Source organism: Hyperoodon ampullatus (assembly GCF_949752795.1).
Source record: "Hyperoodon ampullatus genome assembly, chromosome: 14".
Lineage (NCBI taxonomy): Eukaryota > Metazoa > Chordata > Mammalia > Artiodactyla > Ziphiidae > Hyperoodon > Hyperoodon ampullatus.
Window position 1 is genome coordinate 69995898 of NC_136927.1, and position 26876 is coordinate 70022773.

Genomic DNA, 26876 nt, shown 5'->3' on the forward strand with positions numbered 1-26876 from the left:
GAGGGGCTGGGCTCACCAGCGGGTGGAGGCCCCTCACATGCCCCACCCTCCCACCCATCAGGAGCTATGGGCTGTCGACCGGCTCCAGGTGCAGGAGTTCATGCTCAGCTTCCTCCGAGACCCCTTGCGAGAGATCGAGGAGCCTTACTTCTTCCTGGACGAGGTGAGCCCTGCCCCTCACCCTCCATCGGGGAATCAGGGAGCAGACGGGCCGTCTGGAGCCCGGCCGGGTCCCTCCCGCAGTCCGTCGTGCCCCCGACCTGGACTGAGCACTCTCTCCCACGTCACCCTGTGCCGTGGCCCAGGGCAGGGGCTCATCTTCTCTTCTCTGCGCATTTGCTCCTGGGCAGTTCGTCACCTTCCTGTTCTCCAAGGAGAACAGCATATGGAATTCACAGCTGGACGCCGTGTGCCCTGACGCCATGAACAACCCGCTGTCCCACTACTGGATCTCCTCCTCCCACAACACGTGAGTGGCTCCCTTGGCCCACACCCGACCCCCGGAGGTGGGTCTCGCCTGACCACCCCGCCCTGCTTCCCTGTCCAGGTACCTGACCGGGGACCAGTTTTCCAGCGAGTCCTCCCTGGAAGCCTACGCCCGCTGCCTGCGGATGGGCTGCCGCTGCATCGAGTGTGCGTGGGGGCTAGGTTGTGGGGGGGGCGGGGGGGAGGCCTGCCCGCTTGACTCTGGTCACCTTGCTTGCTCCCCAGTGGACTGCTGGGACGGTCCAGACGGGATGCCAGTCATTTACCATGGACACACCCTGACCACCAAGATCAAGTTCTCAGACGTCCTGCACACCATCAAGGAGCACGCCTTCGTGGCCTCAGAGTGAGTGGCGTGGCTCGGCTGCAGCTCTCTCCTGGGTCCCTTGAATGCGCTGCCCCCCCTCCCTGCCTTCCACCTCCCGCCACCTGCTGGAGCCCAGCCTTCCCGAGCCATTCACTGACTGCACGCGTGGCCCACCTGCTCACTCCATGGATCCTTCTCAGCCTGTGGAACACAGTCAAGTTCTTCTCATCCTCAAAATTAATTCCTTAACCCTGGGCTCTCAAGGCCATTGCCCTGCCAGCTCCTTTCCCGTCACAATGCAGAGAATTGTCTGTGCTCCTTGTGTCTCACTCTGCAGTTCCTATTGTTCCCCGCAACTCGGGGTCACTAGTCTCTCCCACCTCACTGAGGGGGTCACCGGGGTCCCCCAGTAGCTAAATTTGGAGGCTGCTTGTCACCTCTCCCGACCTTGGGTGTAGGATGTCTCTCCTTGCTGATGGGGCAGCCTCCACGACGAGATCAACTCTGGGGACACCTGTCTGCAACAGTCCCAGCCCTTGGTTTCTGCTGCACCCAGAAGTGCCTCTCTAGACCCCTCTCCTACCCCCCACAGTGGCCAGGGCCTGCCTCTTCTCTGGGGTGGCTCCCCTCTAGAAAGGACCTTGGGCCCTAGGCTCCTAACACCTCCCTCTGTGAGGGTCTGAGCCGTGACTCCTCGGAATTGCAGGATCTGTGTTACGCGCTGGTCCCCCACCCTGCAGGTACCCGGTCATCTTGTCCATCGAGGACCATTGCAGCATCGCCCAGCAGAGGAACATGGCCCAGTACTTCAAGAAGGTGCTCGGGGACACACTCCTCACCAAGCCCGTGGACATGGCCGCCGACGGGCTCCCCTCACCTAGCCAGCTCAAGAGGAAGATCCTCATCAAGGTAGGGCTTTGGGGGCCCCACTCCTCCGCTCCATCTGTGGGTCCAGGCCTGGGTGAGGAGGTGGGGCTCTGGGCCTGGGCCTGGGCAGCCACGTCATGGCCTGTCCCCCACAGCACAAGAAGCTGGCTGAGGGCAGTGCCTATGAAGAGGTGCCTACGTCCGTGATGTACTCTGAGAACGACATCAGCAACTCCATCAAGAACGGCATCCTCTACCTGGAGGACCCCGTGAACCACGTGAGAGCTGGGCCTGGCTGGGCCTGAGGGGCAGGGTGGTGAGAGGGCTCTGCTCACAGGCCTCGCTCCCGCCTCTTCCAGGAGTGGTATCCCCACTACTTCGTTCTGACCAGTAGCAAGATCTACTACTCCGAGGAGACCAGCAGTGACCAGGGCAACGAGGACGAGGAGGAGCCCAAGGAGGTGAGGGGCTGGCCCAGGGCCGGGGACCGGGCTGGGATCAGAGTCACCGAGCGTCTCTGCCGTCGCCCTCTGCCTTGCAGGCCAGTGGCAGCACAGAGCTGCACTCCAACGAGAAGTGGTTTCACGGGAAGCTCGGGGCGGGACGGGATGGGCGGCACATCGCCGAGCGCCTGCTCACGGAGTACTGCATCGAGACCGGGGCCCCCGACGGCTCCTTCCTCGTGCGTGAGAGCGAGACCTTCGTGGGCGACTACACCCTCTCCTTCTGGTAACCCTCCCAGCGCGTGCACACGTGGATCCGACGCCGGCAGGGGCGGCCAGGTCCCACAGTGCGTCACGCGCACACGCGCTTGCAGTTAGCGCGGAGCCCCTAGAGGGCCGCCCCCACCTGAGCCGTCCTCAGGGTGTCTCCTGCCTGAGGCCTGGTGCCTCGCCGCGGGTGGAGCGTGGCGTGTGTCCCGGCCTGCTGCTCACTGCCTCCCCGTGTCCCCTCAGGCGGAATGGCAAAGTCCAGCACTGTCGGATCCACTCCCGGCAGGACGCAGGGACCCCCAAGTTCTTCCTGACAGACAACCTCGTCTTCGACTCACTCTACGACCTCATCACACACTACCAGCAGGTGCCTCTGCGCTGCAACGAATTTGAGATGCGCCTCTCAGAGCCCGTCCCGCAGACCAACGCCCACGAGAGCAAAGAGTGAGGGCGGGGACGGGGACAGGGCGGGAACCCGGGGGTGGTGGCTGGGGCTGACTCGGGCCCGTCCACAGGTGGTACCACGCGAGCCTGACCAGAGCGCAGGCCGAGCACATGCTGATGCGTGTACCCCGGGACGGGGCCTTCCTGGTGCGGAAACGGAATGAGCCCAACTCCTATGCCATCTCCTTCCGGTGAGGGGGTGCCCCTGGGGGGCTGGGGCGGTACGGGCATGCCTGGTCCAGGCTGCCCTGACCCTGTGTGGCTGTTCGGTCCCTGTCAGGGCTGAGGGCAAGATCAAGCACTGCCGCGTCCAGCAGGAGGGCCAGACCGTGATGCTGGGCAACTCAGAGTTTGACAGCCTCGTGGACCTCGTCAGCTACTACGAGAAGCACCCCCTGTACCGCAAGATGAAGCTACGCTATCCCATCAACGAGGAGGCGCTGGAGAAGATCGGCACAGCGGTGAGAGCCTGGGAGGCAGGGCGGGGCAGGCCACACCTGACGGTCCCGGGGTGCTGTGGATGTGGGGAGCAGAGAGGCCCGCGGGCTGCGGTGCTGCTGGGAGGGCCAGCTAGCCCAGCTGGAGCCAGGAAGGCATCCTGGAGGGAGTGGCCTCTTGAGTGGTGTCTACAGGGACAGGCACAAGCTGGCCGGGTGAAGAGGTGGGAGCAGGCGTCCAGCAGAGAGATCCCCGTGGGCCAGGATGTGGGGTGTGGAGGTCCTAGGGCTCACACAGGGAGAGGGTCTGCCCGGGGCTGGGCGCAGACCAGACTCTGTCCCCAGGGCAGGGGCGCGTAGGCTACAGAGGCACGGTTGTGGAGCGAGACCAGCGCTGGAGGAAGGCAGGGCTGTGGGGCAGGAGCCCCAAGGGCTCTGGGCCAGAGGTGTGGCCGTGGGGAAGAGGAAGGGGTCCAGCGCAGAAGGTCCACTTGAGACTCTTGTCCTTGGACCTGGGTGGCCTAGGCAAGGGCTGCCGCCTGCTGGGGCTGGGGTGTGAGAGAAGTGTGCTGGGGGCCTGGGGCAGGCGCAGGGGGGCTTCAGGAACTGAGACTTTGGAGCCGTGGGCACGAGGGCAGAGAGAGGAGGGGTGAGGCCAGGCCCCTGAGGTTGGAGGACCCTGGCGGACCAGGTGCATGAAGGCGGCAGACTTGGCCCGGTGAGGAGGGGAGGGGACACGGAAGCCAGCAGCCACTTTCCCCTCTGGGCGTTAACAAAGCCCCTTCTGTCCCGTTTCCAGGAGCCTGACTACGGGGCCCTGTATGAGGGCCGCAACCCCGGCTTCTACGTGGAGGCGAACCCCATGCCGACTTTCAAGGTGCAACCTCGGGCTCTGGGCGCAGGCAGCTGGGGAGCGTCTCCAGCTGCCTGGGGCTTGCATTCTCTGCCCAGGGCCGCCTGCGGTCTTCGGGGAGAAGTGGTGTTTGCGGTTTTCCAAGGCCCGAGAGGGGGTGAGAGGTGTGCGGTTGGTGTACGACCGCGTCTCTCTCCCAGCGCCGACCCCTCCCCAGCCCCGTCCCTGGGGGTCAGCACCGACCCTTCCAGACTACTCCCCAGGTGACCCCCGTTTTCTCCCTGGGGGCAGTGAGGTGGGGGTGGGGCACGCTGGCCAGAAGACGGTGTTCTCTGCCCCTCCCTCCCTCCCTCACCTTGTGGAGCTCTCTGTCAGGGCTTTTTTCTAAGGGGTAAGGAGCTGTGCCCTTTTCCTCACCCCCTTTCCTCAGCAGCCAGGGAGCCTGGGAGAAGATTTCTTCTCCTACTTTGCAGATGAGGAATGATGGGGTCCCAGGCACACCGCAAGGCTTCCGGTCCCAGAGGAGGCACTCAGCACCTGCAGACACTCCCTTCCTAGCCTCCTGGCCTGGCTCCTGGGGCCCCGGGCAGGGGCTTGCAAGGTTCTCCCCAGACCCTGAGGAGCTTCCTTGGCAGAGGCCCTGCTCTCCCGTCCCACCTGCCCTGGAGCCTCCCACAGGCCCGGGCTGAGGACGGTAGTGAGGCTGGGTCACTGGCGGTGGCACCTGAGCCCCAGCTGGGCAGCCCCAGCACACGTGCGTGCGGCCGCAGGTCAGGAGAGGAGGGGGAGGGGCCCGTCTGCTTTGACCGGTGCTCCTCTTCCCCGCAGTGCGCTGTCAAAGCTCTCTTCGACTACAAGGCCCAGAGAGAGGACGAGCTGACTTTCACCAAGAGCGCCATCATCCAGAACGTGGAGAAGCAGGAAGGAGGCTGGTGAGCCAGCTGAGAGCCCGTGGTGCGGGGCCAGGCATCCTGGGCGCCGGCGGCGTGGACAGTGAGAGGGGCTTGGGCGGCACGGGCCCGCACGGGCCCCGAGGTGCACCTGCAGGGCTGCCCTCCTCTGGGGGGTTTGGGGTGGCTGCTAGGGATCATCATGCTGCGGCTCCCCCAGGTGGCGTGGTGACTATGGTGGAAAGAAGCAGCTGTGGTTCCCGTCGAACTACGTGGAAGAGATGGTCAGCCCTGCGGCCCTGGAGCCTGAGAGGGAGGTGAGACCAGGAGCCCCGTCCGTGGGACGGGGCTCCTGTCCCCAGACTCCCTTCCTGTGCACACGCCACCACGGGCAGGGTTAGCGTGCCTGCGCGTGCACAGCCCCTCACGTGCGGTCCCGTCTGCCCCGCGGTCTCTGATAAACATGGGCCATGCTCGTGCGTTCACACGCCCACTTGTCAGATGTATTTCCCGCGTGTGCACATGTGGGCACAGTGGGCGTGCTGACCGTCCGTGGGCTTTGCCTCCCGCAGCACTTGGACGAGAACAGCCCCCTGGGGGACTTGCTGCGGGGGGTCTTGGATGTGCCGGCTTGTCAGATAGGTGAGCCCCCAAGCCCCTTCTCTGCCCCTTAGGGTCACGCAGTCCCTGGTGGCCCTCTTCAGGCCCCAACAGAGAAAGCCGATGGCCGGACCCCTAAGGGCTGCCCCTCACCCTGAGCTCTCCCCATTCTTGGATACACTCTTGACGCCCAGGCTCCCTTCTTCACCCCTGGCCTTGACCCCTGCGTGCTCGCCCCGTGCAGGTGCTGTGGAGGGTGCCGCTGGCGAGCTGACGCCCACGGTCCTGATGGGCTGGTCCCTGGGTTGACAGAGGCTTGGGGACGGGGTGGGGAGGGGCACGCGGCCCTGAGTGGCAGTGACTTGTTGCTGGGCTGCAGCGTCCTCAGCTGTGAGGCGGGCCTGGCAGAGCAGTGCCGCCTCCTCACGGGGTGTGGGGTGGGGACTGAGGCACGTCTGTCCCCATCTCTGCGCTCCTCTCCCTCCCTCCCTCCCAGCCATCCGTCCCGAGGGCAAGAACAACCGGCTCTTCGTCTTCTCCGTCAGCATGGCGTCGGTGGCACACTGGTCCCTCGATGTGGCTGCCGACTCGCAGGAGGAGCTGCAGGACTGGGTGAAAAAGATCCGGGAAGTGGCCCAGACCGCGGATGCCAGGGTGAGAGCCTGCCGGTGGCCCTCAGAGCAGCCGGGCAGCCCCGGGTGGGCAGCCCCCGCCTCTAGGCAGGGATCGGGGGAAACACACTTGGTCAGCGGTATGGCGTGTTGAGGGTGTGTTGAGTTTGAGGTACCTGTGGGACGTCCAAGTGGCCCTGCTCAGTGGGCCTTTGGATACCAAGGGCAGAGGTGAGAGGACAGGTCGTGGGCTGGAAGCAGGAGTGGGTGGGTGCCCAGGGGCTTAGGGATGAGGTGGTATAGGTTGGGAACCGGGGGTGACCTTCGAGGATGTAGGTTTCAAGAAGGAGAGGCGGGGGGTCTGACGCGCAGAGGGCTGCAGAGCAGACAGGCAGGGTCCGAACCTGAAAGTGCCCATTGGAGTTGGCAGCAGCCAAGTCAGGTTGTGGCTGGGTGGGATGGCAGTGGGCATCACGGAGCGTGGAAGGCAAGGGCGCAGCCTCTGCAGGGCAGGATGGTGGAAGAACGCAGAGCCCAAGCCGGGTCGGAAGGACCAGCCTCTGGAGGAGGGAGGCTCTTCCACTGAGCCTGGGACAGAGGAGGAGGTGCTCGCCAGGGTGTGGGAACTCCTGCTCGATGCCACCCCGGTCATTTGGGGTGGGGTGGAAGGCCTGCAGTACGCACCTGTGGCTGCTTTGGAGAAAGGACACCCACGAGCCAAGCCGAGAGGGCTGGGTGCTGAGGATTTTGTCAGAACGGGGCCCGGGAGGACAAGGCAGGAAGGACCAGGTGGCTGAAGGGATGGATTCTGAGGTCTGGGCTGAGAGGGGAAGGAAGAGTCTGAGAATAGGAGCCCCTCCTGGAAGGAAGTGGGCCTCCAGGGCTCAGAGGACGGGACGGGGGCACTTGTGAGTGGGCCTCCGTAGCTGAAGTCTGGCCACAGCGAGTAGTAGGTGGTTGTGTTGAGTGAGTGAGGGGAACTAAGGGGTGAGGCTTCTGGGCCAGGGCGGGTGGAAGGACGACGGTCCTTAGGATACAGAAGCTAAGCCTGAGTCCCCAGCGAGGTCACAAGGAAACGGGGAGGCGGCCTATGTGCCTGAGGGAGGCTTGGGTACCGAATGGTCACAGCATCACTGCAGGTGCATCCAGCTCAGGGCCCTGGGGTGTCACTGGGGCCCGGGTGGTGGTGAGGATTCCACCCTCCTAAGTCTTGGAGGGCATGTGTCCTCAGGGGCAGGGTGGAGAGGGGATGTTGCTGGGGTGAGACTGGGGACAGACATTGGGGTCTGGAAGGTGTGGTGGGCATGCTCCAGGTGGCTGGGGGCTTCCCTGTCCTGGCGGTGGGGAGGGAGGGGTCCCGCCTGGGCTCAGGGCCTGTGTGTCACCAGCTCACTGAGGGGAAGATGATGGAGCGGAGGAAGAAGATCGCCCTGGAGCTCTCCGAGCTTGTCGTCTACTGCCGGCCTGTTCCCTTCGACGAAGAGAGTAAGGGTCCGGCCCAGGGGCAGTGCGGGGGTCTGGCCCCCAGCAGCAGCCGGGTGGGCGGGCTCTGTGAGCGCTCTCCCTGTTCGGCCCAGAGATCGGCACAGAACGCGCCTGCTACCGGGACATGTCGTCCTTCCCGGAAACCAAGGCCGAGAAGTACGTGAATAAGGCCAAAGGCAAGAAGTTCCTCCAGTACAACCGGCTGCAGCTCTCCCGCATCTACCCCAAGGGCCAGCGGCTGGACTCCTCCAATTACGACCCCTTGCCCATGTGGATCTGTGGCAGTCAGCTGGTGGCCCTCAACTTCCAGACCCCAGGTGAGGAGGTGGCCCGTGGGGCGGGGCCCTGCCGGACAGCTGGGCTGGAGTCCACTGTAACCTGGCTTTTGCAGACAAGCCTATGCAGATGAACCAGGCCCTCTTCCTGGCCGGCGGGCACTGTGGCTACGTGCTGCAGCCGAGCATCATGCGCGACGAGGCCTTCGACCCCTTTGACAAGAGCAGCCTCCGCGGGCTGGAGCCGTGTGCCATCTGCATCGAGGTGGGAAGGGGGCGCTCTGCTGGGCTCATTCCAGCGTCAAGGTACCTGCGGGGTGCTGGTTAACGCCATGGGGCAGGGGGCACTGGACTGTCCTGGAGCTCGAGGAAGATGTAACTGTCTTCTGAGGTGGGCGTGTAGCTACCAGCCTCCCCCGTGGGGCTGGGCTCTGACCAGCACAGGCCGGAGGCAGCTGGCTAAATGTGGACAGTTCTTGGCACTGAGGAGTCGGGCTATCCAGTAAGGCCATGCCATGGAGAGCCACTGCCTGGCAGGAGTGGGCGGAAGACAGGCAGGAAGCTAGTGCCAGTGGTGAGCTAGCGGCCCACCGGCGGGAATCGGCTAGATGGTACTTAACTTCCTGGAACGGGGCTTGAGTGAGACGTGAGGCCCCCTGCCGCCCCTCGAGGTCCCGGGGCTCGCTCTGCGGTCGCACCCTTGGGGCCCCTGGTGAGCAGCCGTGATGTGGGCAGCTTGGTGCTGTGGGGTTCAGGTGTGGGGCCTTAGCGGTCTTGGAGGGAGGGGTGAGGACAGCGTGGGGTGAGCCAGGTTTCTCCCAGAGAGGAGCTATTTTTTTGTTCTAGGGGGAAGTAATTTTTAAATTTTCATGTTAAAATAGACATGGATTTCATGTGGAGTTGATGGCAAAAACTCACGTGAAAGTTTTGGTTAAGGCTAGGACTGCTTCAAATGAACTCTTACTGTGGCAGCTGCTCTTACAGCCCTGATGACTTGAGGGACTTAGTGGGCAGTGTCCTTGGGGCCCAGCAGAGGGCGCACTGCCTCCGCTGGGTAGTGGGGACTTGGCATGAGTTGGAAGGACCATCCTGGGCCCATCTTTGCCTGCCTTACAGGTGCTGGGGGCCCGGCATCTGCCGAAGAATGGCCGAGGCATCGTGTGTCCTTTCGTGGAGATTGAGGTGGCCGGTGCTGAGTATGACAGCACCAAGCAGAAGACGGAGTTTGTGGGTGAGTCTCCTCTCCCCGCTCACCGTCCTCATCCTCCAGGGCACTGAAGGCCCCTCCGCACCTGTGATCCGTCCTCTCCTGGCAGTGACCTGAGGCCTTTTGCCCTTGCTTTCGCAGTGGACAATGGACTGAACCCCATGTGGCCAGCCAAGCCCTTCCACTTCCAGATCAGTAACCCCGAATTTGCCTTCCTGCGCTTTGTGGTGTATGAGGAAGACATGTTCAGTGACCAGAACTTCCTGGCTCAGGCTACCTTCCCGGTGAAGGGCCTGAAGACAGGTGAGGACCCTTCCTAGAGACTGTGCCCCACCCCCCAGGATCTGGCTCGTGGGTGAGGGGCTTTGCTCGCCTTCCCCTTGGGCTCAGGGCCAGGCTTTCTCCTCCTAGGATACAGAGCAGTGCCTTTGAAGAACAACTATAGTGAGGACCTGGAGTTGGCCTCCCTGCTCGTCAAGGTCGACATTTTCCCCGCCAAGGTACCTGCGGCCAGGTGGGGCGGGGCAAGTGCCGGGCCCAGCCTCACGGGGCACCAGGCAGCCGCTGACCCCCTGTGCATCTGCCCCTGTTGAAGCAGGAGAACGGCGACCTCAGTCCCTTTGGGGGTGCGTCCCTTCGGGAGCGGGGCTGCGACGCCTCGGGCCAGCTGTTTCACGGCCGGGCCCGGGAAGGCTCCTTCGAAGCTCGCTACCAGCAGCCGTTTGAGGACTTCCGCATCTCCCAGGAGCATCTCGCTGACCATTTTGACAGTCGGGAACGAAGGTGAGGGGGTGGAGGCGAGGTGGCCAGTGTGCAGCCTGGAGGAGGGGGCCTGAGAGACGGGAAGGAGTGGCCTTCGGTTCCTCTCCCTCCTGTTGGCCTGTGGGCTGTCCCCCTGGGCTGCAAGGCCCGCTGCTGGTAAGGACACTCTCCCCTTCTGTCCAGGGCCCCGCGAAGGACTCGGGTCAATGGAGACAACCGCCTCTAGCTGTGCCCCAGCCTCATTGAGAGCAGCGGGTGCTGTGCACCTCACGGAGGGCCGTGGACTGGGTTCCTGGGAAGCTGCCTGCATGGCAGCCTTCCTGGCCTTGCCGCCTGGAGCCTGGATTCCAGCAGTGGACGCTAGACGGAAAGCATGCCGTTAATGAAATGTATCACTCACTATTCGGGGCCTCCACGCCCCACCTCTGGGTGAAGGCAAAAACTGTACTGTGTCTCGCATTTAAGCACACACATCTGGCCCTGCCTTCTGGAGATGGAGGCTTCCATCTGTGGGACCAGGACCACGGCCGCAGCCTCTCAGAGAGAGGCTGCCTCAGCCGGTGGCATGGGAGGCTCTGAGGGGCCACTGACATTCCTGAGAGGAGGGAAGGAGGAGCAGCTTTGCTGGGCTAGGGCGACGAAGTTTACATAGTCCTGCAGCTTTAAAACCACAGCCGGGCAAGGAGGGAGGGTAGGTGTTCCCACAGTTAGGCCCTGGAGCCAGGGCGGAGGAGCACAGGGCCTGCCTGGAGAGGACGACGCAGCACAAGGGCACATTGCCCATGACCAGGAAGGAGCACCACCCAGCCTGACAGACGCGGGGCCGCGTGGGAACACAGCGGCATTGGGCAGCTGGGCTGCGGAGGGTTGCCCCGAGAGGGCCAGCGGAGGAGGCCGAGCCCCGGGGTGCCACCTGGAGCAGGGACAGTGACGACGTGCCCAAGGCCAAAGCAGCACCCCGGGGCCATGGGAGGAAGAGGGCCCCGGGGCTGGACGCACTGGGCTGTGGCGCCACCTGCCTGCCGCCTGGACGCCAAGCCTGAAGCACCCGCTCACCAGGGTGGACCTGTTTGTGGGCGCTGGATGTGCTGGGCGGCGACTCCTCCCACGTGGTCAGCGAGGACGTACATGCCTGTGTTCACGCCACGGCCCCCGAGATCCACAGCAAGGCGACAGCTTGGTCAGGACGATCGGCGCCAGTGGGACCAGAATGGAAAAGCCGATCACCAAGACAGAGGTCAAGCTGGGCACTGTCCCCATACGTTCAGGAAACTCCTGCACACAAGTAACGTGTCCTCCCTCAGCAAGGCACCCTCCACAATCCCAGCAGGCTCGCTGCAAACCCAAAATCAGACCGAAGACCACTTTCCCTGTTGCATCGAAAGACCTTGGATCTGAATCTGCCGGATGACAGCGCAAGGGGACGCTGTCTGAGATGATCTCAAGTATTTGTGAAATCATCAAATCCTGTTAATAGACGTATATGATGTTGGAGTATGGAATTTTTAAAGTTTATTTTTTGCACACTCTATCTCTCGCGATCTTCATTACTTCACATAGGATGTATGATTTTCTGCGTCTTCCACTTTGACCTGAAAGCTGCTTGGTGAGGGGATTGGGGAAGCAGAATGAATGAACTTACCTGTGCACTGTGGCAGAACTGTTATTTTTATGGATTTTACAGCTCAACTAACAGTGTTACCTTTTCAAGATTTATATAGACTCCTCAGAAGAACCACTGAGCCGTTAAAGCCTTGTTGTTATTCGATCCTAATAGTGATTCAGTTTTCTATAGCTTACTTTTAGGATAGACGGTAAATTATTTAACATTATATTAAACTTTCCATATCATGGACTGTAAACCGAAGGAAATTATACAATTTCTGAGAAAATGTATTGATTTATTTAAACTAATTCTGAAGTTGTATTTCAAAGTATGACCTCACAGTCGTCAGCTGTCCGTAGCAAACATGTCTATATATGGTTGCCAACGTTTGGTTTATAATTTAAATGTTAATAAAAATTTTAAATTTTAGTGGAAAAGCTTTCCTTCTGAAAAGGACTTTAAAAAAATAGAATTATTTTTCTTCTCGATGGTATTGTAATGACGTTTTGCTCCCCACCCTTGGATGGAAACGTCTGAGAGGAGAACACTGGTGGGCTGCCCCGTCAGGAATGGGCGAGGCGGGGTGGGGGGTGGGGAGGAGAAGACAGAGCAAAGCCTGTTCCGGTGATAGAGGTTTCTTTAAAGGCAAGGAGAACACAGGCTGCTTTCCCTCAGGAAGGAAAGAGGGATTAAGGAGCTGCCGGCCTCGTGGGGGACAGGCAGCCGGGTGCTGAAGGTCACTCAACTGCTGCGCTCAACGGCAGTTTCTGTCCAGCTGGTGAGAAGACCCAAGGAAGGCGATGGAAGGTTGGGGAGGACGGAGGCCGGGGTCCAGGCCCGTGGGCGTGAAGGTGCTTCAGCATAGCCAGCATTCAGCTCACGCAAACCCACTGCCCGCACCTGGGCGCAGGGCTGGCCGTTTGCTAGCTCTGTCGCCCTCTTAAGATCTAACTAAGTAACTGCCAGATAAATCATCCTCATGTCTTTACCCTTTAGCTCGTGTGTTCTTCTGGAGGCTCGGCAAAGCCTGCTGCTGTCTGGAGACTTGTCACCTAGGGATGCTTGCCTGGTGGTTATTCTGCAGTAGAAGCAGGGGAGGAGTTTCTGTTCACCTCCCAGGTCCAGCAGATCTTCCCTCTGGGCTACGGGGAGGTGTGAGCCCACGCCCTCCTCCAGCTCTTCCACCGAGGGTGTGGCAGCATAGAGTGCAGTCTGCCTGTGAGCAAGCCCAGGTTTCCACGGGCAGCCAGCTTTCACGGTGAACAGGAAGCAACCAGAGTCCCCTTGCCAGTTCCGCAGGAACCTTGCCTTAAAAAAAAAGCATTCAAATGTACATTTCTAGGTGCCACTCTGGTTGCCTCTGTAGCTTGCAGACAAAACCTCTGTGCCTAGAACATGGTTTAATGGGCCCTTCCCTTCCCTTCCTGTGGCTATTTTTGTACTGGTCTGTGCTGGTGTGGATAGAAAATGATGCTGTACAGAGAAAAGAGCTGTCTGCCTGATGGGTGGGGACAGGCATAGTAAGCCAGCCCAGGAAGCCTGAGAAGATCTGTCATTGAAGAGATGCAGGTTAAGTGTAATCGGTTGGTTGTTAGAATGGTCACTGGCACACCACCCTGGTGTGATAATGCAGGTAGGTACCCAAGCACGGTCGCTGGCCTTGGAGAGGTGAAGGTTTTTTTGAAGACGAGCCCAAGGTGGATTTAGTTGTCAGTTCAGAGCATCCCTTTTCTGTATGACAAATCAGACCAAGACATACATTCCCCAAGTTCTCAGATTTGGGGTCAGTCCTGGTCCATTGTAGACCCCCTCTGAGTACCATCCACCTGGAGAACTGGGATCACAGTTTAAAATGTTTCCTGTCATCTCTGAACTAGATCAGCCGGAGCACCCCTGCTCGGGTTCTTGCTGGCCCCTTGGCTTTCTTCCTGGAGCTTCGTGGTCTGACTCAGAGGAGGGTGGTCTTTTCCCTCGGACGAGAAGGTGGTAGGTGGGAATTAACCTAGGCTTTCCTGACCCGTGTTTTCCCAGAGTCTTATGGGCAGGAGAAGAAAACTTTTCTAACCAGCGACGGAAGAGGTTCTGTGCTGGCCGTTGGGTAAGGAGCCATCTGTGCCATCATGTGGCTTCCCTGGCTGTGGGTGTAGACCACTTGCATTTTCCCCAGGACATCCCTCCTTTACTGGCTCTGCTGTCTCAGGCAGCCTCACTGACCTGAGAGACGCCTCCTCCGGGCTCTCCCACGATAGCCAGGTGACTGCCTTTGCCTTTCACTGCACGTGTCTTGATCCTTCTTCCTAGTGGAAAGCCGGACAGCAGATTGGAGCAAATGCACAGATCAGCGTCACCTCGAATTCCTCCAGACCTGACAATGGTTGAATGACCCAGGAGGCCCAGCGGGGGGCGGGGGGGCTGGGCGGAGACCCTCACCTGGGATGGGACGTCCTGGCCCACAGTGGGGAGTGGCCTGCCTCACCACACGCGCGCACAGCACCACCTACAAGGACGGGGGCTTTCTGCAGCCTGACCAGAGGGCTCAGGTCAGGAAGCCCTGCTCCACGGGCTGCCCTGCAGGGAGGAGAGAGGGGCTGTTTCTGGCCTCGTCATAGCCCTTGACAAGGGTCTGTGGTCTTGAGCGCTGAGGGCAGGGCCTCCCCCGCACACACACACACACCTGAACGTCATCACCCACGGCTGCGCCTAGGGCTAGACACTCACTGGCCTTCCAGCTTGAGCTTGTCATCTCTCATCACCTCAGTTCTGTTGGGCAATAAAACAATGCTAAGTAGCACCAGGTCACCCCACCAAACGAGCTCATGGAACAGAAGGCGGTCGTCCTCCTGGCCATTTCAGTTGAACTGATCAAGTCCTGTCTCAGCTTGAGAGTCCTCAGTGGGTCTTCCAGGGTCAGTCTGGGGTTCTGTTCCCTGCTGGAGGCCACTTCAGCTGGCCCAAGGACACCCACAGTGACCCCTGGCTGCCACTGCTGCCCACTCCGTCGTCCATGGTTAGGTCCTCTGCGAGCTGCTGCCTGTGTCTGCAGCCACCACGGGGTCAGCTGACTGGCTTCAGGGTTCCACACTCAGTTGGTCTAGCTCCCGAGGACTTGCTTTTTAGGTTCAGCACAAAGCTGCTTCCCCAAGACTTAAGCTGGCCTCCAGAGGGCCAGGTCAGGAACAGGGCCTGGTGTGCCCCTGGGTGTCCTGCCTTGGTGTGTCCGCGCCCCAGGGGCTTTGTCAGGGGCCTCTTTTCCCGTTGGCACAGGCCCTGAGCGTCACCCCAACAAGATTCAATTGCTTTGCACATTAGAAGTTGGCCTTTAATCCTATTCCTTCAAGGCCCCAGGGTCCTTAGACATATTCGCCACCCTCTCCTTAGCCAATGACAAACTTATCAGTACCCTCCTCCCAGACGGCTGATGGCTCCAGGTCTGACTCAGTTTCCCTTTGTCTAGCACAAATTCTGCCACGCTGCACTTCCTTCCCCAAGGAGGCACTCCAGTGACCCCGCGGATGCGAGTCGGGCGAGCTGGAACGTTCCTGGAGCGCCTGAGGGAAACTGCCCCACTCACCCCTCCACGTTGTGGGTCTTGCCCCCAGGGTAAATCAGGAGATAGAAGTGTTCTCAGCTTTCTTTGATTCCCCCACAAAATAGTCAGCAGATGAGAAATGCGTTTACGTTTTTATTTAGGAGCAATCGCAAGATTTTCAGTACCATTTCGGCCCATTTCAAATTGTACAAGCAGTTTGTCCCTGTTCCCCTCCCTTATCCAAATCCACAGATACAAAATCTAGGAAATGTGCAATTTGCATCTTAGAAATAGCAGCATCCCCACAGGGGACCTTGTGAGGCCTGGAGACTCAGCCTGGAGAGGGCAGCCCACTCCTCCCACCCCGGCACAGCCCCGGTCCAAAGGCAAGTTCCATCTTTCTGTTAAAAACATTTCTCCAGGGCGAAGAACCCCCTTCCACCCAGGCCCAGTGACAGCCAAAGTGTGCCTGTGCCTCTCTCTCGGTTTGGTCTCTCACATGCAGCCACTGCAGGAGGAGGGGCCCTCTGGACAAACAGAAGCCAGGCAGTGGCCTCTTAGCACCAAGACGATGGCTTCTTCGGCGTCTCCGGGAGACGGGAAGCGCACCACAAGCCAGCTGCCCCTGCCCTCTCCAGCCTCCCTTCCACAGATAACCTCGCCCTCAGGGAACAAAGGGTCTGAGCCGAAGACCAGACCGGAAGTGGGTGGCAGAAAACCAGGAACCTGCAGGCCTCTGGCAACCTCTTCCCGACGTGCACAAAGGCCGCGCGGCTCAGTACCCTTTCAGTCAACCACGTCGGGGGGGCGAGGGGTGGGGAGGACGAGGTCTCTTTTCAACAACAACGATGGCACAGTCCGGCCCTCCCGACGCACTGAACAAGGCGGGGTGCTGGGGAGCAGGGTGGGAACCCGCTGCCCGGGGGCGAGCACCCCTCCCCGCCCGCATCACCCAGTGGCCTGCCGACCAGGCTGCATCCGCTGAGGGTGGCGCTGGCTCTCCAGGCCACGTCTGCAGCAAACCGCGGGACAGGGCAGCGGGCCGGGCCGGGGACAGGAATGAATGACAGTCTCTCTCTGAACACAAATTACAGGATTAGCAGGCACCCCTCTCCAGGTGCCTGCTCTGCGGCTGACTCCTGAGAAAGACCACGGGCCTGCAGCTTTCTGCGCTCCACGCCGCAGACGGCCTCCACCCGAGACATTCCACCTCCAACTCCGGTCACATCGGGGGCCTTCAAACCACTCATCAAGGGAAGGAACAGACGTCATAAAGCATTAGCCGAGAAAAGCTACTCATCAACACACATGCGGCGGGGAGCCCGGCTCCTGAATTCAGGAAAGGGCGCTCACGGCAGGTAAGCGCGCAGACTCCTCTCAGGTCCCCGCTCGCCGCCTGCCCGAGCGGACAGCAGGAGAGACTCCCGCAGCCGGAGGGAAGGCAGCCCGCTCCCCCCCGTGGGGCTCTGGCCCGAGCAGCCTGAGGGCTGTGAAAGCCTGGGGCCTAGGACAGCCAAGCAGGAACTACACGTTCTCTGCAAATCCTCAAGGTCCCGAAAACCACAAGACAGGATTTTAACAACGCGAGGCAGCAGGTGCTGGCCCCGCCCCTGTCCACAGGGTCAGCGGCGCCTGCTCACCCCCCACTCTGGGTCCCCACCCCTGCTCAGGTAGGATGGTTGGTTCCCGCGGGGTCCAGGCTGTCGGTCTCCAGTCTGGCTGCAGGACTGGGGCTCCAAGCAAAGGAGAGGCCGGACTGACAGGCAAGCCACGGTTCTTCAGGGTTGAAGAACCAAAGAGTGTGCCTCCCGTCCCCGGGGGGGTTCCGTCTGCTCCTTCTCCTCCCGCTCAGGCTCTGGGCCAACCTGGGGGAGCTGCCGTCAACCCTCACCCCGCTCCCCAGCGCGACGGCACTGGGAACACACACAGATTGCAGCAGAAACGAATTCCAACCGAGGCCCGTGGGTTCCATCTAGACCTAGAGCTGGGCCGGGCAGCAAGCCCAGCGGCTCTGTGATCCCCACCTCCACCCTCCACTCACTCGGCCCAAGTCAGCATCCAACCCTTGGTTGAGAGGTTGCCTGCAGCCGCCTCAGCCCCAGCGTTGCTCGGCTCAGCTACTGTGAATGCACCACAGGAGACAAAACAGACTGAAGCCTTGCTCCGGGAGGGGCCCGTTCAGGAGGGGGCGTGGGCTCCACGCTCCCCACTTTTTCGGGTGTTGGAGCTTCTGTGAGGGCAGGTGCTCCCCCAGTCACATGGAGATGGCCCCCCAGTCCCGGGCAGGAAGGCTGGGAGGGCCCGTGCTCCTGAGAAAGGGAGTGAAGGAAGCCGGTTCAGGAGAGCCGGAGAGGGGCCTCCAGTGGGAGCGGGGAGGACGGAGCCCCGTCACTCTCCTGACCGGGGCGGCGGCCGGCTTCCGCCTGGAAGGGCTGGCCTCACGGACCTTTACGTGTCTAGAGGACTTTTCTTCTCCAGCACATAACTGAGCCTTGCCAATCAATGGGATACAGGACAATCTAGACATAATACAAACGGTGAGTCAAACCAGTAACCTGCCCCAGGTAAAGTCTGAGCAAGGAAAAAGGGGGAAGAAACCTTAGGAAAAGCCCAAACTCCAGGTTTGGTTTGTTTAAGATTTTCTTCTTGGCTGGTTCTCCTCTCCTGCAAAGTGCCTTTATCCACTTGGGCTGCGATGTTTGAATAGACAAAGCTGCTCCAACCCGAGGATTCTGGTCCAAGAAGAGGACAGGAAGACAAGAGGCAACTGGGCCCAAGGCAGGGCGGCACAAGCAGGGAGCTGTGGGTGAGGAGGTGCCCCAAAAGGGCGACGCTGAGCCTCCGTGGAAGGCAGCCTGGCACATGGGGGAGAGGGGTGTCACAGGACCTGCCATGGGGCCACGGACTGAGCAGGACAAAGCCCACGGCACCCGCATCTCAGCCTGGACAACGTGCTAAGACTTCCCCGTGGGACGGCCTCCCAGGGCCGTGAGCGCACTCGGGAGCCTGCAGGTACCACCAACCCTCGCCCACCTCCCACCTTTGCTTCCCGACAGCAGGGTGGGCACTTGGCTGCGAAAGGAGCTCCAAGTCATACAGGGCCACCCACCCCAGGTGCCACGAGTCCTCCAGCCAGGCTTTCCACTTCAGGAGCCCACGACTCAGGAAAACGAGAGCCCGCCTTCCAAATCACAAAGCTCCTCAATACTCAAGAATTAATATACGTAATCAAAGTATGCAAAGTATCTGTATCATAAATCCAGGTTTCCTTTATCAGAATGGTGATCTGGGCTCACCTATTAAAACTGGATCTACAACCCCATGTAAAAAATATAATAAACCAAACATGTACAAGACACAGGCAACAAGAAACACTGACATATTTCACCATCTCTGCTGAGTCCAAGTGCATACAGAGAAGAGGGGAAAGATTAGTCACCTTACAAAACAAGCTTTTTCTTTGGGAGAGACTAACCCCACCCTACTTCCCTCAACTCTAGAGCACACAGACTGCCCTCTCCTGAAGGCAGAAGCACAGTCTAACCCTGGGTGGGGCGCAAACCATGATGACCTCCCTGGCCACGGGGCCGGCTGCGGCCGTCCTGCATCCCCACCGCACTCTGGCGCGCGCCGGCTCCGGACTGCTACGGCTGCGTCTCTGTAGCCGGTTGGCTGTGTTTCTGGTTTTGCCCCCAGGGCCCTGGGTACCTGCTGCAACGTCCCTTTAGGCACCTGCTCGACGAACCAACCATCTCTGTCTCCATCACCTCATTCCTTAGTCACTCGGGTCCCAGAGTAAAGGAAGGAGGAGGGTCTGTCCAGCCTGGGCAGTCTCGCTGTTTGGGGGGTCGCCCTGGCTAGCGGGCAGGCTGACACCTGTGAGCAAAACCTGCCCGCGGGCAGCACCGTGACACTTCCACCTTTTAAGGACGAGCTGGTGCTGAGGTCGGGGCCCTACGTCCTGCGTGAACTTGTCCACCATGTAATTTATGTTTTCTGTTTCGCTGCTTGGGTTGCAAATGACATGAATACAAATAAAATAACCAAGAAACTCCTCTGTAAAGACACGGCCCTCGGCCGGGGCACGCAGGGCTCTGGGAGTGACGCCGGCAGGGTGGCGTCGCAGACACTGGAGGTGGCTTCGCGCGGGGCCGCCCCGGCCTCCCCCGCAACCCCCCGACACGGGCTGCTCTCCCCAACACCCACGTGCCGCGTCAGGCGGATGCGTCACGAGTAAAGCATCAAACGAGTATCTGTGCTGTATATGGATACATATAAATTAATCTGCATGTACGTAACCACTACAGGAAAAGTTCTAGGTGTCTGTTCTCTGAAGGAAGGCGATCACTCACCATTCTGGGCAATTCCGCAAAGAGGCCTTGGGGCTAAATATGGAAAGGATACAAAAACAGGCTGCCAAACTTGCCAAGTCCTCACAAGTCACCTGTTTGAAACCAAGAAGAGGTGGTCCTTAACGGAACAGGGCAAGGGAGAGGAGACACTTTAGAAGAACAATGGTTCAAGGGCTTTTGGTTTCCGAAGAAAAGCCTCTCCTGGAGGCAGGAGGTGCGACCCCCACCTCTGTGCTCAGAGCCAAACCCCGGAGGTGCCCTGCCCGGCCCAGTTCCCGGGGGGGTGGGGGAGAAGGACCGTGCCCAACACCCCCCACCCCCCAGTATTTCTTGCCCAAAGCCCCTGCCCTCTCTCTGGGGTCTCCGAGGCCTTGGTGCTCTGGGAAGCAGGTGGTTTCTGGGAGGTGATACACCTTTGCCAGCCCCCTCTTTACCTGCTGCTCTCAGGGCAGCCGGTTTCGGGGAGATAGGGATTTACTGTTTAGCACAGCTTTGTAGGCAAGTTTCTCAATGTTTCAAAGGCACCTTTTCCTGTGACTTCTCAATTTAAAAAAAATGGATATGAGGGTTAGGCTTAAGTAGACAGAGATCTTGTTTCCAAGTTTGGGGATATAAATATAGAACTTTAAAAACATCCTCACAAAGACCTGTCCAGCGATGTCCAGCACGCCAACCAGGCCCCAGGCACGGGGGCCAGGAGGACTCTGGGTCTTCGGCTGGGAACCCCACATGCAGGTCTCTGTGCTCAGGGCCACCCCGGCTCCGATAATTCCGAGAAGTCCCAGAATCCCGCCAGCTCTCAGCCTAACCAGGCGAGCGTGGGCCTGCCTTCCCAAACCAGAGGTGGCTCTGGGGTGAGGGTGGATAGAGGGCAGAGAGAGCCCCAGCGGCGGTGCGCCTTCACTCCCATCCCCCATCCCTATTTCGCCTGTCAATTTTCCTCTAAACGTGTCTAGACTGAAAAAAAAAAAAAAAAAAAAAAGGCGGCACATAGGTCAGTACATTAGGCTTAATAACAAATGTTTCTTTAGCTGATCTGATCACTGAAGAGTTATGGTCCATGATTCAAACTCCCATGAAAAAGCAGAATTACTGTAACAACTTACGAGAGTGGTAAGCATCAAACACTAATCACGTAACCGGTCAGTTTTCTGCACTGCGGGGAACAGCGTGTTCTGCACTGATCGTCCCGTAAGGCAAGGCAAACCTGCTACGCAATGTTGCTGGTCACCGCTTTAGGAGCAGAGGTCTCTTCAAAGGTGCCACCTTCCCGGAGGAGCGCAAAGGGGGCCCCATCGGTTGCAGGTGTGGTTCTGAGCGTGTGATAACCCCGGCCTGACCGTGGAAGGTGCGGGAACACACAGCCCAGCGATCTCCAGAGAACAGACATGGAGCATTTCCAGAGATGACGTAAAAGACCATGTACTGCTTTGCTAACCAAAGTTTCTATGTAATGAAAGTGTTTATAATCTGATGTTTTATTAAATGTGTATAGGCAGATTTATATGTTAAAAACTTGATTCTGTGTCTATGAATATGAAATCTGAACCATTTATCCACTGGAAGGCAAAGGAAAGGTCCTACATTGTGGGCGGAAGAACTGCCAGACGCTCCTCCCTGCTCGTTGGGGTGGCGGGCCGGGTGCGGGCGGCGGCAGGCCTGGCCGCGTGGAGACCTGTGTGAGCCTGGCGGGCCAGGTACTGCGGCGGCCCGGGGCAGCAGAGAGGGGTCAGGCCCTTCCACGTGGAGGGCGGCCGCCCTGGCCAGGCCTTCACAGCCGTCGGTTCCGGTTCAGTCAGTTTCTGAGGAGAAAACACAGGCCCGTCACCTCTACGTGCATCGCCAGGATGGCCCGTCCTCCCACATCTGGGGACTTAATCCCACCAGACTTCCCACCAGCCCCTCCCTACCTTCCAGCCCGAGGGCGCGTGGGCTGAGGACAGGGTGCTGGCTAAACCCGGCGGGGCACTGGGACCACCCAGGGACCACCCGAACCAGGGCGTGGAGCTGGGGTGGGAGCCTGACTTCTCTGGGCCGGGAACCCTCGCTGTGCACCGCCCTCCCCCCATCCCCGGCTCTCCAGGGAACGCTGCTGTCGCACAGCAGCAGCTGGTCTACTTCCCAATGTGTGTCCTACCGATGCCCTCCCTTCATTTGTCGGGGGGCGGTGCCATTCGGAGAGGCCCTCACCCTCGATGCTTACAGGTGGGGCCCCGGCGTCGAGGCTGGCTCGGGAAGCCGCGAGAAACCAGCTACAGACAGACAGACAGGCCCTCCCTGTCCCCTCGGGTACCTCCCTCAGCCAGAAGAGGGTGGCGCCACGATGGCACAGCCGCCCTGGCCACTCCTGCTCTGTCCCCCTTAGGACACCAGCTCCTTGCTTAGTGCTGGAGCCACCAGCTGAGGGGAGCCGGTGGAGTTAAACCCATTCATCCCAACTCCAGGTTAGCAGTTTTAATTGTGGTCAAATGTATGCCACATAAAACCTACCATTTTAACCATTTTTAGTATATGTGCTGCCAAAGCGAGCACTATTTTAACCATTTTTAGTAAGTATACAATTAAGTGGCATTAAGTACATTCACAATGTTGTGTAACCACCACCCTATTTCCAGCTACAAGAATGTAATTCAAAAAAAAAAAAAAAAGAATATAATTCAGTAGAATTTCAATTTAAAAAAAACAAAACAAAACACACCTAAAGAAATTAGTTCTTCCTAGTCCCCAGCAATCTGCCATTTTGCTGGCAGAGCCAAAGCCAGGGGTGGGCAGGCCCGGTGCTGGAGAAGGTGCCTGAGGCAACCCGCCCTGTGAGCCCACACCTGTTCCCTGGTGCCCATGATGCTCCCTGCGGGGACCTCACTGACTCACAGGGGCTTGGAGGGAACAAGGTCGAGTCCAGAAACGCCGGCCCTGGAACCACCTTCTAAAGGTCCCAGATCAGGGAATCTGAGAATCCAGATACTTCCTTGGTTTCCACAGCCTCCCATGAAGAGCTCAGCTACCTCGCTCCTGGCCAACCTGTGACAAGGCCACCCAAGAGGAGGGTGGGAGGGAAGGGAGAGGCCGGGAACTCAGAGATCAAGACCCGAGAAAATCAACACCCAATAACGTAATTTGTCTGAGGCTTCAAACTGTCTTCAGTAAAATAATCTTCTAAAGCTTTCTTTCAAGTACTAATGTCCTGATCCAGAGAAACTGAGGAACAAAATTCAAGCTTTCGATTCCGTGTTATGTCTAAGAGGGAAGAAGATTTTCCACTACCTCTACATCAGGAAGAATAATTGAAGTGCAGATTACAAGATTTTTCATCATTTAGAAAAAAAAGCACTTCATGTATCTAAGGTCAATTAAAGGTTCCCTCTGCTTTTCTTCACTAATTTGGGTTGAATTTCCTCGTAAGTCCTATTCTCTCTCTTACCCAGTGGTCGTGGTTCCATCTGGCTCAGATGACATTCTGACCTATTCTCCTTTGGCTAAGAAATGACTAGAAAAGGGTGGGGCCCTTGGAGGTTCACTACACTCCTTCCCCTGTGCAGGTTTAACAAACACGAAATGAAAAACCAACTGTCAAGCCTTTATCATATGATGATGCTCCAATGGATTCTGCTGCCAGGTGCTCCCTGAAGCAGCCAGACAACGTGGTCCTGCTGCCAGACAGCCTTAGAAACAGCAGATGCCCCGGCACTGGATTCGGTGCCTGCCACAGGTGCCCCCCAGACCCACAGAGGACGGCACAGCTCCACAGGCTCCTTACCCAGCTGAGGTCCAGCCTGGGGACTCGGCGTGTCAACGGGCTCTGAGCTGGCCTCAGGGGCACCGGGCTCCCATGACTCACTGTTTTCGGACACCTCTGAATAGGTGTCGCCCATCCCTTTGTGAACTGCTGCAAGGTCGCTGGGGCCCTGGCCCTCACCACCCGTGTCGGCCCCGGCCCGGGTCTCCTCGCCCATCCTCTCGGCAAACCACTGCTTGACCTGCTGGGTGCTCATCTGGGTCTTGTCGCAGAGGCTCTGCAGGTCCTGCTCGTACAGCATCTTGTGGGTCACATAATAGTCCTGCAGCAGCTCCCGGTTGCCGGGGCTGATGACCAGCAGCCCGGGGGGGAAGTTGCCCCGTCTGTAGTCTTCGTACCACTTGAGCTGGCCGTTCTTCAGGGCGTACCTGCTGTCCCCAAACCAGCGCACCACCTCGGGCCGCGGCAGGCCCGTCTGGGCCATGATGGAGTCGTAGTCCTGGTTGCTGGGCCACTGCGTCTGCAGGAAGAGCTGCCGCAGCAGGTGCCGCTGCTGGGCCGTCTTCCTGTAGCTCACCTTGCCCGGCAGCGGCTCCGCTGGCTTGCTGGGCGCGTCGTCCTCGGGCTCACAGGCGCCCAGCCCCGGGAGTTCGCCCTTGCCGTTGGCCTCCGTGACTCGCAGGTTCTTGAGGTTGATTTTGATGGGGCTGACTTTGCGTTCTGCCAGCACGTGGCTGCCGGGCGCTTCCGGGGAGCCGTCCTCCCCTGGGCCCCTCGGGTCCCTGGCAGAGCCCTCCTCCCCCTCGTCCTCGGCGGCCTCCTCCTCGCCCTGAGAGGCGCCCTCCTCAGCCTTCCTGGCCTCCTCGGCGCTCACTTTTTTCCGTCTCTCTGAAAACCAGCCATCAATCTCCCTGCGGGTCATTTTGGTCTCGGTCCTCAGGCGGTCCAGTTCCTCGTCGAGAGGAAGGGGGTTTTGTGCAAAACTGTTCTCCAGGGCTCTGAGCTGCTCGGGCGCCCGCTCCTTGTATTTGGTTGGTGTGAAGTCGGGGGTCTGGTGCCAGGACTGTCGCTTGGCAGAAGGGGGGCTAGCCGGGGTGGCCGCTGTCAGGAGGCAGGTCACCTCCGGGGCCTTGGACGCCAGGGAGAAGGGCACCTCGGGCACAGAGTCGACGAGGAGGGTGCCGTGCTCCCCGGCCAGCCCGGTCCTGGAGCCCTTCAGGTTCCGGCAGTGGTACCTGCGGTCGCTGAACCACTTCCGCACCTCACGGGTGCTGAGGCCGGTCACTTTGGTCAGATGCTCAACTTCGCTCTGTCCTGGGAACTGGTTCCGACAGAAGCTCCCTTTCAGAGCTGACAGCTGTTCGTGAGATTTCTTGTTTTTGTAGATGCTGGCATCCAGGAAGGCTTGGGAGGTGATGCTGGGGCACGCCGTGAGGAGGGACTGGGCGGCATTCACCACCTTCACGGCGGACGTTGTATTTGAACACACGGTGTTAATGGGTGCAACAGCGGGCAGCTTGGGGACAGATGTGACTGCCAGGGGGAGAGATGAGCTGGGTGCCTGTAACCCATTGGCCATCAGTGGCTGAGTGACCAGAAGTCCCCCGGCTGTGCCCTCTGGCTGGCCCACCACGTGGCCAGGCAGTGTGGGCTGGATGAGATGTTGGACGTTGCCGCCACTGGCAACCAGCGGGGTGTTGAGGACAGTGATCGTGGGCTGAGGGACGGACTGAATGACCGTGTTGAACATCTTTTTCCGGGCGTCCTCAATCTCCTCTGGGGACCAGCTGATACCTTGCTTCAGCCTCTGGGCGGTGAACCAGATCTTGAGCTGTTCTTCCGGGTACTTGGTGACCACAGTCAAATAGCAGAGCTCGGCTTTGGTTGGGTAGGGGAACTTGTGGAAGGAGTTCTTCAGAAAGCTGTTGGAGTCCATGGCCGCATTGTACGTGGGAATGCTGCTCAGGGGGATCATCACTTTGGGGAGGGACTTGGCCGTGGGCAGGGGCTGGTGGGCGTGGTGCTGGGCGTGCGGGGGCGGCTGCTGGAGGGAGAGGAACTGGGCGATGCCCGCGGGCAGCACCGGCACCGTCCCCAGCAGGGGCCCGTTGGCCGAGTGTGGGGGTTTTGTGGAGTTGGTAGAGGCCTGGCTGACCGGGGCTGCCCCATTGACAAAGGCGTGGTCCCCCTCTTTCACCTCCGTGTCCCCAGCTGAAGGGTTCGGTAAGGCCTCCCCAGTAGGCTGACTGGGGACGTTCTCCTTGAGCGTGTGAATTTTTTTGGCTTCGGCTTTGCCTTTCATTATCTTCATGATTGGAGTTTTGGTGATGATGATTTCCGCCTGTCCATCCGTCCCTTCCAGGTTTGGCTCCCCCGATGGGTCGGGAGGGCTGGTGCTCTCGGGGACACTCTGCTCCACGACGACATGATTGTCTGGCTTGGCCACATTCCACACAAAGGTGGCTTCCCCCGAGTGACACTTGGCATTGTGCAGAGAAAGCCCCTCGGGAGTTTTTGCCAGAAAACTGCATTCAGTGCATACAAAGTTTGGGTCTTTGCTAAAGTCTGTGTGCTCTGAGCTCAGGTGTCCCACAAACCGGGTTATGTCCTGGGATCTGAAGTCACAGCATTTACAGGCATATGTGTAGCCGTCCAAGGTGCTCCGGTGCCCGTTGGCCAGTGCGGCACTGTCTGGACCGCTGGCGCCCTGGGTGGCCTCGCCGCTGGTGGGGGGAGCTTCTGGGGGTGGCTCCTGCGGGGGCCCCTCGGGCACGGGCTCCTCGGGCAGGGCCTCGGCGCTGGTGTCCTGCAGCACCACGGTCTTCACGGGGATCATGCACGGGGTGGTGGACTTCCTCTTGCTGGCCATGGCGACAGCCGCGCTGGGTGATCAGTGGGCGACAGTTCCTCCTGTCGGGGGCCTCACAGCACAGGTTCCAGCTGCTCCATGAGGCCTAAAGAAACAGCTTCCGAAGGCGGCTTTTTCAGTTCTTTGCAGAAAGCAGGTTTTCCCTATTAAACCTGAGGAGGAAAAGAGAAACAGTGAGCATCCCTCTCTCGGGCTGCGTGTGTATTTCCCAGATTCCCAGGCACACTCCACTGCTTGCCTTTGATCACCCGGGCCTTTTCCCAAGGAATCCAACATCCAACCTCCAATGTGACTTCTGAGTCAGAAGCCCCCCAAACACTCACAAAAATAGTGCCCTGAGAACACTCTTGCACTGCTGGTGGGAATGTGAATTGGTACAGCCACTATGGAGAACGGTATGGAGGTTCCTTAAAAAACTACAAATAGAACTACCATATGACCCAGCAATCCCACTACTGGGCATATACCCTGAGAAAACCATAATTCAAAAAGAGACATGTACCAAAATGTTCATAGCAGCCCTATTTACAATAGCCCAGAGATGGAAACAACCTAAGTGTCCATCATCGGATGAATGGGTAAAGAAGATGTGGCACATATATACAATGGAATATTACTCAGCCATAAAAAGAAATGAAATTGAGCTATTTGTAATGAGGTGGATGGACCTAGAGTCTGTCATACAGAGTGAAGTAAGTCAAAGAGAAAGACAAATACTGTATGCTGACACATATATATGGAATTTAAGAAAAAAAAATGTCATGAAGAACATAGGGGTAAGACAGGAATAAAGACACAGACCTACTAGAGAATGGACTTGAGGATATGGGGAGGGGGAAGGGTAAGC

General features: G+C 59.2%; 2 protein-coding genes across 2 annotated transcripts in view; one reads left to right on the top strand and one right to left on the bottom strand.

The window, feature by feature from the left end:
* PLCG1 (phospholipase C gamma 1) overlaps positions 1–10163 on the top strand; it is a gene marked incomplete at its 3' end in the record, with an annotated part of 33623 nt that extends 23460 nt beyond the window's left edge. The window contains exons 10-33 of the mRNA XM_079719427.1: positions 62–163; positions 351–469; positions 548–633; positions 712–832; positions 1534–1702; positions 1816–1938; positions 2020–2121; positions 2202–2389; positions 2617–2817; positions 2889–3008; positions 3098–3278; positions 4054–4131; positions 4936–5039; positions 5218–5314; positions 5570–5639; positions 6094–6251; positions 7597–7693; positions 7786–8010; positions 8085–8233; positions 9085–9199; positions 9317–9478; positions 9587–9675; positions 9771–9958; positions 10121–10163. Of these exons, the coding sequence (XP_079575553.1) occupies positions 62–163; positions 351–469; positions 548–633; positions 712–832; positions 1534–1702; positions 1816–1938; positions 2020–2121; positions 2202–2389; positions 2617–2817; positions 2889–3008; positions 3098–3278; positions 4054–4131; positions 4936–5039; positions 5218–5314; positions 5570–5639; positions 6094–6251; positions 7597–7693; positions 7786–8010; positions 8085–8233; positions 9085–9199; positions 9317–9478; positions 9587–9675; positions 9771–9958; positions 10121–10163 (3087 nt within the window). The remainder of the gene's footprint in view (positions 1–61; positions 164–350; positions 470–547; positions 634–711; positions 833–1533; positions 1703–1815; positions 1939–2019; positions 2122–2201; positions 2390–2616; positions 2818–2888; positions 3009–3097; positions 3279–4053; positions 4132–4935; positions 5040–5217; positions 5315–5569; positions 5640–6093; positions 6252–7596; positions 7694–7785; positions 8011–8084; positions 8234–9084; positions 9200–9316; positions 9479–9586; positions 9676–9770; positions 9959–10120) is intronic.
* A 10890-nt stretch (positions 10164–21053) lies between these two features.
* ZHX3 (zinc fingers and homeoboxes 3) lies at positions 21054–26029 on the bottom strand (the record flags this gene model as incomplete). The annotated part of the gene is made up of 2 exons (XM_079720097.1): positions 21054–21226; positions 23182–26029. The coding sequence occupies 2 exons, from the start codon at positions 26027–26029 to the stop codon at positions 21216–21218; spliced, it is 2859 nt and encodes a 952-aa protein (XP_079576223.1). The 3' UTR covers positions 21054–21215.
* Between the last annotated feature and the right edge of the window lie 847 nt (positions 26030–26876).